Source organism: Malaclemys terrapin, chromosome 21, assembly GCF_027887155.1.
Source record: "Malaclemys terrapin pileata isolate rMalTer1 chromosome 21, rMalTer1.hap1, whole genome shotgun sequence".
NCBI classification, from domain to species: domain Eukaryota; kingdom Metazoa; phylum Chordata; order Testudines; family Emydidae; genus Malaclemys; species Malaclemys terrapin.
The window spans coordinates 18656508-18673039 of NC_071525.1; the positions used below are offsets into that span (position 1 = coordinate 18656508).

Sequence of the window (16532 nt, forward strand, 5' to 3'; positions counted from 1 at the left end):
CCACTCCTCTCCCCGAGGCAGGGACTGAACCCAGGAGTCCTGGCTCCCAGTACCCCGCTCTAACCACTAGATCCCACTCCCCTCCCCTAGCCAGGGATAGTACACAGGAATCCTGGCTCCCAGCCCCTTTCCCACACAGCCCATTCTAACCACTAGACCCCACTCTCCTCAGAATTCAACCTTGGTCTCCTGTATCATACTATTGGGGGATGTTTTCCCAGTAGCGTTGGGTTCCCATTGGGGGTCTCAGGGTCCCAGCTCCGAGAATGGGGCCTATTAACGAACACTCTGGGGAGGGCTGGGTGTGACTGAGATTTTATCTAGAACAGGAAGGGATGTATCCACAACACGTAGACAACACAGTTGCATCATTTGTGACTCAGCGTTTCTTGTGAGCTAACAGTGCTGGGTTATCTCTGGGTCGTGGTGCAGCCCCTGTCAGGAAAGAACTTGTGCAAAATACGGGCCCTTCCTCTTCATGGGGGCACGGCTCAATAGATGAGCTGCTGGCCAAGCATCTAGTGCATTAGAGCAGGGGAGGGGGGGCTGTGAGGCAGTACTCCTGGGTTCTATGCCAGGCTCTGGGAGGAAGTGGGGGCCAGTTTTAAAGTAATGGTTGTTGCTTAGGTGGTTTCTCTGCTAAGACAGTGTCCGAATGATCATTTCCGTTCACGGTTTGCAGCTTGTGGATCTCAGAGAGGAGATGGGGGTGGAGCATGTAGAAGACACAGAGTTAAGAGGAGTGAACTCAACACACAGGGGAGGGCTCAGGGGTGCTTGGGACAGACTCACAGATGCTTTGCTGAGCAAACACATGCCATCCAAGTCTCTCTCAGTGCTGGGTCCTGTGCTGCCCAGGTGAGTCAAGACGATGGGCAGAGGCCCCTCGTTGGGTCTGAAGGGGAATTTCCTTTCTAAGGCTACCTAGAAGCCACAGAATTTTGCCATTGACAAGGCAAAGCAGTTGGACTCCCTGCCACTGGGTATCAGTGCAGTTACCAGTGGAACTCCCTGCCACTGGGTAGCACTGGGGTTAACCTGGAGCATTCAATAGAGAGAAGTAGGAGGTGAGATCTCTGACATGGGTGAATTTTTCTCTTTTTCACATTTAATCAGATGAGGTGTTACCCACTTTCAAAGCTCTAAAACACCGGACCCCACATCTACCCAGGAGTTCTGACCCCCATCCGTGGACATCTCTCCAAGAATTGAGGCTAGAACCCAGGAGTCCTGGATCTCACACCCCTTCTCTCACCATTAGGCCATTCTTTAGAGCAGAGAGAACGCCAATCTAAAAAGGCCATGTGGGGTGTAGTCCCAGGCAGCGGCAATAACCCAGAGGTCCCTGGTGCAGGGCTGGCAGCACGGCTGTGGGGCAGAGAAGGAGGTCAGTAGATTGAGGCTTCCTGTGTTACATTGAGGTGAGAAGGACCCTGCCCAATCTCACACATCAGGGTGTAGCAGCAATTCCTAGGACAGGCAGATGAGCACAGAAGACCGATTTGGGGTGGGGTGGCTTTTTCCAGCTTGTAGCAGTGACTTCCACCATCACCAGCTCTTGCATGCTAGGAGTCAACAGCACCAATTCCCATCTCCCTGAGCTAGCCAGTCCCTGCCCTGGAGACAGATTGGAGCTGGCGTCTGCCAGGGGAAAGGCCCAATGTCCCATTCCCCACCCTTCTGACTCAGTCCATCATCCAGATAGTAGTGATGTGGTATTCTTAGCATAGCTGTGTATGGACCTACCAGACTGTCCCCTTCCCCACTGCTCCCACATCTGCTATCCCTCTTTTCCTCCTCTGCTGCCCATAGTTCTACCTTGTAGCAGTGAGTTCCACCGGCTATAGCCCAGTTGCTGAAAATACCCAGTCTGGATTTTCTGGAGGACAAGAGGGTGCCCACCTAAGTCCTGTCCAATAGTGTGTTCCTAACCCCCTCTGTTATTTCTTGATTCCTCCTCTTCCACTCTCCCCTTTCCCCTCCACTGTCATCCCTTCCAACCCCTCTTCTGTCTCTCCCCAGGGCATCATGGACCAAGGCAACACGACTCTCCCACCAACCACTGGGGTGAATTCCAGCCAAAACCCAGCAGGTTTGAATGCCACTTACCTGGCCTCTGCAGTGTTGCTCTTCCCCACCTTCCTGGTGGGTGTGGTGGGGAATGGGTTGTACCTGTGGGTGCTGGGACTGAAGATGAGGAGGACGGTGACCACTCTCTGGTTCCTGTCCCTGGTCTCCTCTTACCTCCTCCTCACCCTGCTGATCCCCTTCTTCATCATCTCCCTCCTCATGGGTTTACACTGGGTCTTTGGCATGGCCATGTGCAAGATCCTCAACACCTGCATCTCCGTGGGCATGTTCTCCATTGTCTTCCATGTCACCCTCATCAGCCTGGACCGCTACACTCTCACTCACCATCCCATCTGGTCCCGGAATCACCGCACCATGTCCCGGGCTAGGAAGCTGGTTGTGGGCATTTGGCTGGCTTCCTTCGTTCTCAGCACTCCCTACCTGGCTTTCCGGGAGACCCGGATGGAGGACGGGGACAGGATCACCTGCAAGAATAATTACGCTCTTTCCAGAGACTGGAATGGAGCCAAGATGAAGGACATGGGCAGACGGGTCCACCTGGCCATTTTTACAGTCCGGTTCCTGCTGGGCTTTCTGCTGCCCTTCTGCACCATCACGGGATGTTATATCTGCGTTGTGATGAAGATGAAGGAGAAGAAGCTGGCATGGGCTGGGAAGCCCTTCAAAGTCATTGTGACCACGGTGGTTTCCTTCTTCCTTGGCTGGCTGCCCTACCACCTCTACCATGCCTTGAAGCTCTACAAGAAGGATGTGCCAGAGACGTTGATTGGTGCCCTCTTTGTCATTTACATCTTCATGTCCTGCTTCAATGCTTGCTTCACCCCCATCCTCTACATCTTTGTGGGGGAGAAGTTCTGGCAGGTATTCAGGACGTCTCTTCTCACTCTGGTCAAGGCGGCTTTTGTCGATGATCTTGGCAGCGGTGTCCTGGAGTCTAGTGGAGGACAGGGGTCAGAAGGCTAGAACACAAAACAGGTGATGGCCTGAAGATGCCCAGACTTAGGGAGAGTTGAAAATTTGGTATCCCATTTCTTTCTAGATTCGTGATGTTCTAAATCCTAATAGGTTCCAGGTACCTGACTGTTCATAAACCCTGCTGTGTCCCTGGATTCTAGATTCCCTGCTCTCTCCAGAATTCCATGTGTTCTCGGTCATTCATTTTTTTTTTCAAACTCAATGGGTCATCAATGGCACCAGATTAGTAGCCAGCTCCAAAAACTTGTTTGTTTTAGATCTCTCAATGTAGTCTAACCTAATTGACTCTCTTGGATTCTGCATCACTAGCTGGCTCTGGAATCTCATTTCTTATAAGCCTCTCAGTGTGTTCAAAGTGAATGTCTATTGGTTCCAAATTCCAGACTGTATCTATAACATCACTGGATTCTAGAGTGTTTTCAAACCACATAGAACCCAACAGATTCCAGATTGTTTGGTAAAAGTCTCCTTGGGGTTCTAGATTTCCAAATGGTTTAAAATCCATTAGGCATAGTATATTATAGAAGAGTCTGTGTAGTACAATAGTGATATCTAGCTCTTTTCCAGTATTTGTAATCAGTAGATCTCAAAGAACTTTAGCAAGGAGATCATTAGCAGTCTTTCAGTTTTTAGAAATGGAGAAACTGAGGTACAGATTGGGGAAGTAGCTTGGCCAAGGTCACCCAGTGGAAACTTTGCTAAGTCCAGTGGCAAAACCGGGAACAAACCCATGTCAGCTGTCTCCCAGCCCAGGTCTCTATCCATGAATTTCCTTAGATTGTGAGCTCTCTGGGACAGGGACTGTCTTTTTGCTCTGTGTTTGTACAGAGCCTAGCACAGCGGGATCTTGGGCCAGGATGGGGGTTCCCAGTACTACCGAAATAAAAACTAATAATAAATTCTCATTCCCAGGCATTCCTTGAACTACATAAATTCTGTACATTTTGTGGGACATCTCTGACATAATTTACAAACACTGTGTGATTCGCTCACTAGGATATTTTGTGTGGGGAGTTTCTGGCTTAGTTTAACAGCAGCTGGTAAGGAAAACAAGCCAGCAGAATGAAGAGCAGCTCCAGAGAAACCACCTGCCTATGAAAATTCAGGGTGGTGAAGAGGCAACGTGCGAGCTAGTAACTGTGGTGCTGTATAGAATGTAGGTGACCATTCATAATATTATGGATACCAATATTGCGAAGTTGCATGAATCATACCAGATATGCCATGTAAGGTGTCAGTGGATAAGGTATGATTTGCTAAATATGGTAAGCTTGGTTATATGTATGTGTCATGTTTGAATTTGAGTTAGAAAAATGTGTGGTATATTGATATCTCCAATTTGTGCTGTGTATCTGTGTGACACCCCCAGACAGATTGGCATTAGCACTGCCTAGTCTGTTCGATGGCCCATCAAGGGCAATCGGCTGTACAGTAAACCCGTTGAGAGAAGCCAGGGGCTATGCCTCTGAGTCAGCAGGACTTGTAGGGACATGGCTGGGGACAGGGAACTCCAAGACCTTCTCCATACCCAAATGCTGGGAACTTGTGTTTGGGACAGAGGATATATACAGGATATAAGACGGCAGCTGCATCTTCTCCATTTTGTCTTCAATCCTGTTTTTGACCTCTGGAGAAACTTCTGTACAAACTGCAGCTCTGAACAAAGGCCTGAATGACCCATTCAAGCTTTGGGTGAGTTCCAGAGGGACTTTACAAGCCAGCAAACTCACCAGTGATAAATGGACTTTGAAGTCTCTGTGTGTATCTGATTGCTTCGACCATTTAACAAAACTCTGCTTGTTCTTTTCTTTTTGTTTATAGTAAAAACTTAGATTTTAGATGCTAAAGGATTGGTTGACAGTATGGTATTTTTGGGAAAAATCCAAACCAATATTGATCTGGTAATGAGGCTGGGCGTTTGGGGATCTGAAGAGCATTTTGTATAATGAATAGAGTTTTAAGTAACTTCTCACTTTACTGGACCTATTTGCTGATTGGGAGCCTAGATTGGAATGCAATAAAGGGGGCTGTGTGATTTCTTTCTTTTTTCTTGGCTTCTTGAAAACCAGTGTGGGGGATCAGGAGCACAGCTTTTGACTGGTTGGTGAATCTAACTACTGTATTAACCCCCAGTTTTGGGATAAACTGCTCTCCTTAATGCAGCCTGCCCTGACCTTGGCATTTTCAGTGTGGGCTGCCCTAGGCACCTCTGGTCACACGTCACAGTAACTGTGAAGATCTCACTTGCAAGCTCCAGCCAAGTTACAAAACCTTGGGCAAGGCTGGGGGCCGGCAGATCCAAAAGATGATAAAGACTAAAGAAGACCAAACCAGTTTCTCCATCACCAACAATTTTGAACGCCGGGCTGCATGGCATTTCTAACGGTTCTAGGGCAGTTCTGAGCTCAGGTCTGCAACACGTGGTTGCAAGCACCCCCCTGAATCCAACAGCCCTTTCCTCTTTGCACACTCACATCCAACTCCAGGGCAACAGCCCAGCCACACTCATGCCAGCTGCCATGGACACATCTCTGGGGCATGTGCCTCTTTCAAAGCCCCGTTGAAGCTTTAGTCCCTTTGGACACGCCATCCCTCCAATGCGTGGCAGGTGGAGTTGATATTTTCCGAGGTGGTACTGCTGGACCCCACATTTCTGTGCATCCCTGGCCCTCCACACCTGACCGGTCTCAGGAGCTTGTCTGGGAAGTAGTGGATTATCCAATGGACCAATGGGGTCCATGCCTAGGGGCTCTGGCCAATTGGGGGCCCCTGGAGAAATGGACGCCCCACGCCAGCAGAAATCCCAGAGCCCTGGCAGAAGTGCTGGGTTGGCAAGGTAGGGAAAATCCTCGCGTCCTGACACTGCTCCCGACACCACTCCCCAACAGAAGCGCCGGATTGGTTGGGGGAAGCCCCAGCACCCGGACCCCTGCTGCAGGCCTGGGACTGAAGGACTCTTGCTCCCTGCTGAGGCCTCGGGGTAGTGGTCAGAGCAGGGGTGGGGTGACAGAGGACATCTCAGTTCTCACCCCAGATGCAGGAGGGGAGTGGGGTCTAGTGGGTTAGAGAAAGTGGGGGGCTGGGAACCAGAGCTCCTGAGTTCTATCCCGGGCTCTGGCAGGGGAGTGGGAGCTTGTTTTAAAGCAATGGCTGTTTCTTAGGTGGTTTCTTTGCTAAGACAGTGTCTGAATGATCATTTCCATTCATGGTTTGCAGCTTCTCCATCTCAGAGATCAGGTGGAGGAGGAGCGTGTAGAAGACACAGAGTTAAGGGGAGTGACCTCAACACACAGGACAACACAGACTCACACACTTTGCTGCTGCGGAAACACACACCATCCGAGTCTCTCTCTGCGCTGGGTCCTGTGCTGCCCAGGTGAGTCAAGACAAAGGGCAGAGGCTCCTCGTTGGGTCTGAAGGGGGATTTCTTTGTTAATCCTACCTAGATGCCACAGACATTTGCTATTATGAAGGCAAACCAGTGGGACTCCCTGGCACTGGGTATTAATGGGGTTAACATGGGGTCTCAATAGACAGAAGTAGTAGGTGGGGTCTGTCTGGGTGAATTTTCCTCTTTTGTTTCATGTTAATCAGATGAGGTGTTCCCCATTACCAAGCTCTAAGCCACAGGAACCCCCGACCCTCCCACAGCCCAGGAATCCTGCTTCCCAGCCACTGCAGCTATGACCCACTAGATCTGTCTCACCTGCCAGAGCCAGGAATAGATACCAGGAGTCCTCTCTCACAGTCTCCCCTGCCGTAACCATAAGGCCAGCCTGCAGGGCACAGAGGACACCATGTTAACAAGGCTGTGGGGGAGGCAGTCCCAGACAGAGACAATAGCACAGAGGTCCCTGGTTCAGAGCTGCAGCATGGCTGAGGGGCAGAGGAGCAGCTTGGTGGATTGAGGCCTTCCTGTGTTACAATGAGGGTGAGAAGGACCCTGCACTAGGGTTACCATATTTGGTGCCTCCAAATGGAGGACACTCCACGGGGCCCCGGCCCCGCCCCCAGCCCCGCCCACGCCCCCTCCCCAACTCCGCCCCCTCCCCAAAGTCTCCGCCCCCTCCCCTGCTTCCTGCGAATATTAAATTCGCGGGAAGCCTGAAGCTGGTAAGGGGGGGTGTGGGGGGAGCAGGCGCGGCCCAGGCTGGCCCCCCGGCGGCGCCAGCCTGGGTCGGCTCGGGCCCTGGGGTGCCAGCCCCGGCCGACCACCCCCAGCCCGCCCAGCACTGCCGGCCCCCGGCGGCCCAGCGCACCCCCCCCGCTATCCCGGACCAGCTCCCGGCCCCGCGGCCCAGCGCACCCCCTGGCGGCCCGGCCCCGCGACCCCGGACCGGCCCGCGGCCCCGCGCACCCCCGGCTCCCCGCCCAGCCCCGCGGCCCGGCGCACCCCCCCGCTACCCCGGACCGGCTCCCCGCCCGGCCCCGCGGCCAGGCGCACCCCCCCGCTACCCCGGACCGGCTCCCCGCCCGGCCCCGCAGCCCGGCGCACCCCCCCGCTACCCTGGACCGGCTCCCCGCCTGGCCCCGCGGCCCGGCGCACCCCCCCCCCGCTACCCCGGACCGGCTCGCGGCCCCGCGCACCCCCCCCGCTACCCTGGACCGGCTCCCCGCCCGGCCCCGCGGCCAGGCGCACCCCCCCGCTACCCCGGACCGGCTCCCCGCCCGGCCCCGCGGCCCGGCGCACCCCCCGCTACCCCGGCCCGGCTCGCGGCCCCGCGCACCCCCCCGCTACCTCGGCCCGGCTCGCGGCCCCGCGCACCCCCCCGCTACCCCGGCCCGCGGCCCGGCGCACCGCCCGGCTCCCGGCCCGGCACCGCGCCCCCGGCTCCCCGCCCGGCCCCGCGCCTGGCCCGGCACCATGCCCCCGGCCCCGCGACCCCGGCCCGGCCCCGCACCGGCCCGGCCAAAGAGGCCCCGCCCGAGCCCTCCATCCCTCCCTCCCGATTTTCCCGGACATGCCCGGCTTTTGGGGATTTCCCCCCGGACGGGGATTTGAACCCCCAAAAGCCGGACATGTCCGGGAAAATCCGGACGTATGGTAACCCTACCCTGCACGCTCTCTCGAGTCAGAGTGTTGCAGCAGTTCCTGTGACAGGCAGATGAGTACAAGAGACAGGGTGGGGGAGGGATGGCTTTTTTTTCCCACCTTGTAGCAGAGAGTTCCACTGGCCCCAGCTCCTGCATGATAGGAGTCAACACCACTGCTCTCCACCTCCCTGAACCAGCTAGTCCCAGGCCCTGAAGCCAGATCAGAGCCAGAGCCTCCTAGTGGGGAAAGGTCTCATGTGCTGTGCTGGAGTCTGCTGGGGAAAAGGGTGACCGTTTGGTTGGGGAGTTCATGAAATGCAGTTCCCGGCATGTGAGCTTCTCATAATATCCAAATTGCACGGACACCCCTGTGTGTAGGGCAACTGCGTTGAAAAACTGCACTCTGCAACGGAGGCTGGGGTGGGGTTTCTGTGGCAAATTTGGGAGCGTTGGGTCAAGGAGCTCCCAGCATTCAGCCCTTCTCCCCAAAATATGAGCTTGTTTCTCATTTTCAGATTGTGAGGATGTTCTTGGTGCAGAGCCAGGGCAAAACTGAAGGCTCAGTCCTTCATGAAATGCAGAGCATGGACAGCCCCTGAACTCGGCTATTAAATGAGGGCAGGGACTGGTACAGAAATATTTCAAAAGTTGTTCCACTACTAAAGTGTTTGTACTTTGGCTTACCGGCAGTTCACACCTCTGCAGGCTGTAGCTAGCACAGGAAATCTTCAACGAGAAACACAGGGACTGCGCTTTGTGCTGACAAGGGTGGGGTGGGGAGACCACAGGCACTGTGCTTAGTCTTTGCACCTATAGATGAGGAGTCTGATGTTGTCTCATTCATCTTAGCACATCCAACCTGCTGTTTGTGAGGTGTCTCAGCAGGGCTGGGCATTACTGGGGGTGGGGGTTAGCTAGACCAAGAGGAGGCAGCCTTTCACAGGATTCAGTTCACAATTTGATGCACTGGCAAAACGTAGAGAATGCAGGAATCCTTGTTTTGTTCCCCACCTACCCTAACCACCCCACTTCCCTGCCAGAGCCAGGGATAGACCCCAGGAGTCCTGATTCCTGGCATCCCCTGCTCTAACCCAGCAGACCTCACTCCCCCCCCCCCCGAGGCAGTAGAATTACTCAAGAGTTCTGAAATGAAGTCAGACACACATGGATTTACACCAGCTGAGGATCTGGCCTGTTCACTCCATTGCCCTATTGACTTTTAGGCTTCGTTTCCCCAAGAAATTTGGCATTTTTTTGTGCTTCTAGTTTTTGTGATGTTTACCTACTAAGCACCCTTAAAGAGACCTGATTTTCCACAAGGAGGGTGCTCAACAGTTTCTGCACATCAGACCACTCACAGAGACACCCAAAACCTTGAAACTCCAAGCATGACCAGCCATTTTGGCAAACTTAGATCTCCAGCCCTTGGCCCTTTGCGTAAGAGACTTGTGCCATAAATCTCCAAGTAACCCTCCTTCCAGAGCTGGGACCTTCCCTAGATGCACAGTGTGACTGGCTGCCCCCCTTAGGATGCCACCAGATGTGCTGAGATATCACTGAGCCTGCCTGTTATGCCAACCTGGGCACCCTTTTTATCTGTCTTGCTGAGCCAAGCTATTAAGCTTTCTCCAGCACACACAGGCAGGGCCACACCAAACTGCAGAACAAAACAGACACTAAGATCAGTTTGGGGAAGGTTCATCTTAAGGGACTTCCCCAACACTCAGGAGTCCATCTCCCTTGCAGTTCAGACCCAAAGGTATATTATGAAATCTGCCTCCTCCCTCAATGTGGACAAAGGTATGGCAGCCTCTTCCCCCCAACACACATTTCAATTATGAATTGTACACCCAGGGTTATATTCTAAACAAGAAATAAGTTTATTAACTACCCAAGGTGAATTTTAAGTGAATATAAGAGATAACAGACAGAACAAAGCAGATTAATGAGCAAATAAAACAAAGTACACAAGGTAAGCTCAATATACTTAAGAAACATGTTACAACATGTAATTTCTTATCCTAAACGTTATTTTAGGCCAGTTGCAAAGTTTCTGTGCTTCAGAGTTCCAGTTATATTTCTTTTCAGACTGGACCCCTGTCTCAGTGTGGACTACCCTCCCCACCCCTCGCCTTCCCTTCAGATGGCTTTCACAGTCTTTTTTCTTGAGGAGGCAGGCCGTGGAGAGGAGGAGTCACATTTGTCTTCCTCCCCACCCTTAAGATTTACAGAAGGCAGGAATCCTTTGTTTCCCAAATTTGACCCCCCCTTCCCTTCCAGTGGAAAGTTACAAGAAGTCCCAGGTAATGTTTAGTATCAGGTGACAAGACCACCTGACCTAGTAGTGAGACAGGTTTCACAGTGGTAGCCGTGTTAGTCTGTATTAGGAAAAACAATGAGGAGTCCTTGTGGCACCTCAGAGACTAACAAATTTATGTGAGCAAAAGCCGCTCTTTATTCTGCCAGCTTGTTTTCCTCATAAGCCAAAACCTGCACACACTAAATATCCCAGTGAGTGGGTCACACAGTGGTTGTAAAGTATTTCAGAGCCTCCACACAAACCTTGAATCTATGTAGTTCAAGTAACACCCGGGATAGATTATTGGATTTTATTTCAGGTAGTTCTGGGAGCCCCAGTCGTGGTCCCTGGCCCTGCCGTGCAAGGTGCTGTACAAACACAGAGTAGAAAGTGAGTCCCTGCACAAGAGAGCTCACTGTCTAGGGAGGCAGGGTAGATAGAGACCAGGAACTAGGTCTCAGGAGACCTTGGTACTATTCCTGACTCTGTCACTGGCCATCTGGGTGACCTTGGCCAAGTTACTGCCATACTCTGTGCCTCAGTTTCCCCATTTGTAATAACCAGGACACTGCTACTGACCTCCTTGGTAAAATACATTGAGATCTACTGAGGAAAAGCACTAGAGAAAAGCTAGGGGTGAGGGGCTGGGCTGGCTGGAAAGGCAGAGGTGCCATGAGGGGCCGGGCCAGCTCAGAAAGCGGCAGGGCCGTGAGGGGCTACACCGGCTCAGAAAGCAGCAGGGCCGGGCTGGCTGGAGAGGTGGAGGGGCCAGGCCAGCAGGGAAGGCAAAGGGGCCATGAGGGTTCTGGCTGGTTGGGAATGCGGAGGGGTCATGAGACCCTAAGGAGGTGCGGGAAGAACACAAAGGGGATTGGAGAAGAGGGAGAGAGAGACAGAAGTGTGGAGCTCTAGCACTGACAACCCCTGCATTTCATTCTCCTCCATGCACAACCTGGCAAGTCCCCCAGCCCGATACAGGGAAAACCAGGAATCCTGGCTCCCAACACCCATACCCCCCGATCTATCTCACTGGACCCCACTCTCCACACAGAATTCAGGATAGAACGCACGAGTCCTGGCTTGCAACCCTACCTTGACCATGGGAGCCCACTCTTCTCCCCGAGACAGGGACAGAACCCAGGAGTCCTAGTTCTCAGTACCCTGCTCTAACCATTAGACTTACTTCCCTCCCATGGCCAGGGATAGTACCCAGGAATCCTGGCTCCCAGCCCCTTCCCCCTCCCAATCTAACCATTAGACCCCATTCTCCTCAGAATTCCATCTTGGTCTCGTGTCTCATGCTGTTGGGGGCTGTTTTCCCAGTAGCATTGGGTTCCTGTCGGGGAGCTCTGAGGATGGGGCCCGTGAAACTGGAACAATGCTGGACTCGCCCCTGCGGCGCCTCCTGCTGGTCATCTCAGGAATTAGCTCTCCAACTGTCAGAGCACCCTCTGCAGGCCAGTGATCTGCCTTACCGCTGGCCCCATGTCCCTCCCAGGACCCTGGTGCCCCTTCTCTGGGGTGCTGCCCCTCTGGCAGTAACCTCAATCTCAGGGTCTCCCCTCCCAGGGGAACCCCCACCCCCTATCCCCACCTCACCTCAGTCTTGGCTACTGCCAGTCACCACTTAGCCCCCGTTCACTGGGGCAGACTGCAATGTATCAGCCACTCATCACAGACCAGCCACTCATCCCTCACCCCTAGCTCTGGACCTGCTGCCTCTGCCTTCCCTATCCATGGACTGCCTCCTGCAACCCAAGTGTGCGTCACCCTAGGCCTGCAGCCTGGGGCTTTCCTAGGCTGAAGCTCCCCGGATCCCTTGGCCTTTCCCCAGCCCTGCTCCACTCTAGGCACTTGGTTGAGCTCCCTACAGCCAGGCCCTTCTCTCTCTGAACACAGAGAGAGACTCCCTGCGTGAGCTCCTGGCTCAAGCCTTTAAGGGCCAGCTGAGCCTACTTCCCACTCAGCCTGTGATGTTCTCCCAGCCCTTCAGCCCTCTCCCAGGGCTGGTTTTAACCCTGTCAGGGCTGGAGCGGGGAGCCACCCCGTTACAGTAATGAACACCCCGGTGGGCCAGCCTATACTCCACCCTGGTCCCGAGGCCCGCCGGGGATATCAGCTGGTGGCTCCTTCATGGGCCGTGAGCATGGGCACGTATTTGGCGCGGTTTACCCCTGTCCCGAACACCTGGCCCTTCTGCGGCATAAGGGAGACTCTTGCGCATGTTTACTTGGAGTGCACCAGGTTGCAGCCCCTATTCCGGCTCCTCACGAATATTCTGTTACATTTCTGGCCGCACTTTTCCCCTCACCTCCTTCTCTATGCACTCCCTATCTGTGGCCCCACAAAGTCACGGGACCTCCTGGTCAACCTCCTCCTGGCCCTGGCTAAAACGGCCATCTATAAAAGCAGGGAGAGGAGGTTGGCCGATGGGGTCTCCTGTGACTGTGGGGCCTGTTTCTGATCCTCTATCCATTCACGTATCCAGGCAGAGTTCATCTGGGCGGCTTCCGCTGGCTCCCTTGATGCCTTCGAGGAGCAGTGGGCGCTGTCCTGGGTTCTCTGCTTGGTGTCCCCATCAAGCTCCCTTCTTTTGACCCTTTGACCGCACTCCTGTCCCTGTTATTTCATTAGTTGTCCCCCGAAATCATTTGGTTTCCAGTCATGTAGCTCCTCCCCTTAGGCTGGGGGGGGGTCCTTCAGAGCCCACTTCCCAGAACCGAATAGATACAGTAACGAACACTCTGGGGAGGGCTGGGTGTGACTGAGATTTTATCTAGAACAGGAAGGGGCAACATTTCACATGAGTTTTCTCACCCAGGGAAGTACCCACAACATGTAGATAACACTGGACCCCTCATTGCTATTGACCTGCTCTAACCCCTAGACCCCACCCCCCTCCCAGAGCTGAGGACAGACCCCAGGAATCCTAGCTCCCAGTGACCCCTTTCCCCAAACTCCAAACCACTAGACCCGCCCCCCACTCCTCAGCTGGGAGTTGCATCATTTCTGACCCAGCATTTGTTGTGAGCTAACAGTGCTGGGTTATCTCTGGGTCGTGGTGCAGCCCCTGTCAGGAAAGAACTTGTGCAAAATACAGGCCCTTCCTCTTCATGGGGGCACGGCTCAATAGATGAGCTGCTGGACAAGCATCTAGTGCGTTAGAGAGGTGGGGGGGAGCTAGGAATCCTGGGTTCTGTGCCAGGCTCTGGGAGGGGAGTGGGGGGCTAGTTTTAAAGAAATGGCTGTTGCGTAGGTGATTTTGCTGCTAAGACAGTGTCCGATGATCATTTCCGTTCATGGTTTGCAGCTTGTGGATCTCAGAGAGCCGGTGGGGGTGCAGCATGTAGAAGACACAGAGTTAAGGAGAGTGAACTCAACACACAGGGGAGGGCTCAGGGGTGCTGGGGACAGACTCACGGGCGCTTTCCTGAGCAAATACGCACCATCCACGTCTCTCTCTGTGCTGGGTCCTGCACTGCCCAGGTTAGTCGAGACGATGGGCAGAGGGATTCTTCTATACTATAGAAGAAAATTACTACTACACCATCCCTGCACCCCATTCCAAGAGCCAAGGATTGAACCCAGGAGTTCTGGCTGCTACCCCCCTTCTGCTAACCATTAGGCCATTCTGCAGAGCAGAACAAATGCTAATCTAACAAGGCCATGGGAGGCGCAGTCCCAGGCAGAGGTAAGAACCCAGAGGTCAAAGACCCAGTTGGGAATCTAGAACTCATAGACTTTGAACACATTGAGAGGATTACAAGAAATGAGATTTCAAATCCAGCTAGTAATGCAGAATCCAAGAGAGTCAATTAGGTTAGAACACATTGTGCAGGGCTGGCAACACGGCTGTGGGGCAGAGAAGTAGGTCAGTGGATAGAGGCTTCCTGTGTTATAATGAGGGTGAGAAGGACCCTGCCCATTCTCACAAGTTAGGGTGTAGCAGCAATTCCTATGACAGGCAGATGAGCTCAGAAGACAGGTTTGGGGTAGGGTGGCTTTTTCCAGTTTGTAGCAGTGACTTCCACCATCACCAACTCCTGCATGATTGGAGTCAACAACACCGATCCCCACCTCCCTGAGCCAGCCAGTCCCTGCCCTGGAGACAGATTAGAGCTGGCATGTGCTAGGGGGAAAGGCCCTGTGCCCCATTCCTCCCACCCCCCCCGAGCCAGCCCAACATCCTGATTACTGCTGTGTATTTGACCTACAAAACTGTTCCCTTCCCCACTCCTCCCACATCTGCTGTCCCTCTTTTCCTCCTCTGCTGCCCATAGTTCTACCTTGTAGAACTAAGTTCCACCAGCTATAGCCCAGTTGCTGAGAATACCCAGCCTGGATATTCTGGAGGACCAGAGGGTGCCCAGCTAGGTTCTCTCCAATAGTGCATTCCTAACCCCCTCTCTTGTTGCTTCATTCCACCTCTTCCATTCTACCCTTTCCCCTCCACTGTTGTCCCTTCTAACCCCTCTTCTGTCTCTCCCCAGGGCACCATGGACCAAGGGAGCACGACTCTCCCACCAACCACTAGGGTGAATTCCAGCCCTACCTCAGCAGCTGTCAGCCCCGCTCACCTGGTCTCTGCAGTGTTCTTTCCCACCTTCCTGGTGGGTGTGCTGGGGAACGGGTTGTACCTGTGGGTGCTGGGACTGAAGATGAGGAAGACGGTGACCACCCTCTGGTTCCTCTCCCTGGTCTTCTGCTACTTCCTCTTCACCCTGATGATCCCCTTCTTCATTGTCTACCTCCTCATGGATTTACACTGGGTCTTCGGCAAATCCATGTGCAAGCTCCTCTACACCTTCATCTCTGTGGGTATGTTCACCTCTGCCTTCCTTATCACCCTCATCAGCCTGGACCGCTACACCCTCACTCACCATCCCATCTGGTCCCGGAATCACCGCACCATGCCCCGGGCTCGGAAGCTGGTTGTGGGTGTGTGGCTGACCTCCTTTGTTCTCAGCACTCCCTACCTGGCTTTCCGGGAGATCCGCGAGATGGACGGGAGCAGGATCATCTGCATCAATAATTACACGCTCTCCAGAGACTGGAATGGAGCCGAGACGGAGGAGCTGAGCAGACGGGTCCACCAGGCTTTCTTCATGGTCGAGTTCCTGCTGGGCTTCCTGCTGCCTTTCTGCACCATCATGGGATGCTATGTCCGCGTTGGGCTGAAGATGAAGGAGAAGAGGCTGGCATGGGCTGGGAAGCCCTTCAAAGTCATGGTGACCGCAGTGGTTTCCTTCTTCCTTGGCTGGCTGCCCTACCACCTCTACTATGGCTTGAAGCTCTACAAAAAGGAGGAGACAGAGTTAGTGACAGGCCCTCTCTTGGTCATTTACACCTTCTCATGCAGCTTCAACACCTGCTTTAGCCCCATCCTCTACCTCTTTATGGGGGAGAAATTCTGGCAGGTCTTCAGGACATCTCTTGTCACTCTAGTCAAAGCGGCTTTTGTTGACGATTTCGGCAGCGGTGTCCCCGAGTCTAGTGGAAGACAAGGGTCAGAAGTCGAGAACACAAAACAGGAGATGACCTGAAGATGGCCAGACTTAGGGAGAGTTGAAAACTTGGCATCCCTTTTGTCCCTAGATTCCTGATGGTTCTCAATCCTAATGGGCTCCAGGTATCTAACTGTTCATAAACCCTGCAATATCCCTGGATTCTAGATTCCGTGCTTTCTCCAGAATTGCATGCATTCTAGGTCACTCCATTTTTTCAAACTCAATGCATCATCAATGGCACCAGATAGTAGCCAGGTACAGAATCTTGTTTGTTTTAGATGTCTCAATGTGTTTGCACCTAATTGACTCTCTTGGATTCTGCATCACTAACTGGCTCTGGAATCTCATTTATTGTAAGCATCTTAATGTGTTCAAAGTGAAAGTCTACGGGTTCTAGATTCCCGACTGGATCTAAGACATCACTGGATTCTAGAGTGTTTTCAAACCACATAGAATCCAACAGGTTCAAGATTGTTTGCTAAAAGTCTCAATGGGGTTCTAGATTACCAAATGGTTTAAAATCCATTAGGTGTAGTATATTATAGAAGAGTCTCTGTATTACTATAGTGATATCTTGCTCTTCTCTAGTGCTTGTCATGAGTAGATCTCTAAGAACTTTAGCAAGC

The 16532-nt window shown here is 53.3% G+C and overlaps 2 protein-coding genes across 2 annotated transcripts; both read left to right on the plus strand.

The window, feature by feature from the left end:
* The first annotated feature begins 2028 nt into the window (after window positions 1-2028).
* On the plus strand, window positions 2029-3054 carry LOC128826855 (probable G-protein coupled receptor 33). The gene has a single exon (XM_054010362.1). It carries the CDS (start codon window positions 2029-2031, stop codon window positions 3052-3054), a length of 1026 nt encoding a protein of 341 aa, XP_053866337.1.
* Window positions 3055-14284: 11230 nt separating this feature from the next.
* On the plus strand, window positions 14285-15942 carry LOC128827379 (probable G-protein coupled receptor 33). Its single transcript, XM_054011228.1, has 2 exons — window positions 14285-14305; window positions 14890-15942. The coding sequence occupies exons 1-2, from the start codon at window positions 14300-14302 to the stop codon at window positions 15940-15942; spliced, it is 1059 nt and encodes a 352-aa protein (XP_053867203.1). The 5' UTR covers window positions 14285-14299.
* Window positions 15943-16532: the final 590 nt, after the last annotated feature.

Excerpts from the sequence above, each read along its gene's own strand:
- LOC128826855 (XM_054010362.1), top strand. The coding sequence starts at position 2,029 with ATGGACCAAGGCAACACGACTCTCCCACCAACCACTGGGGTGAATTCC.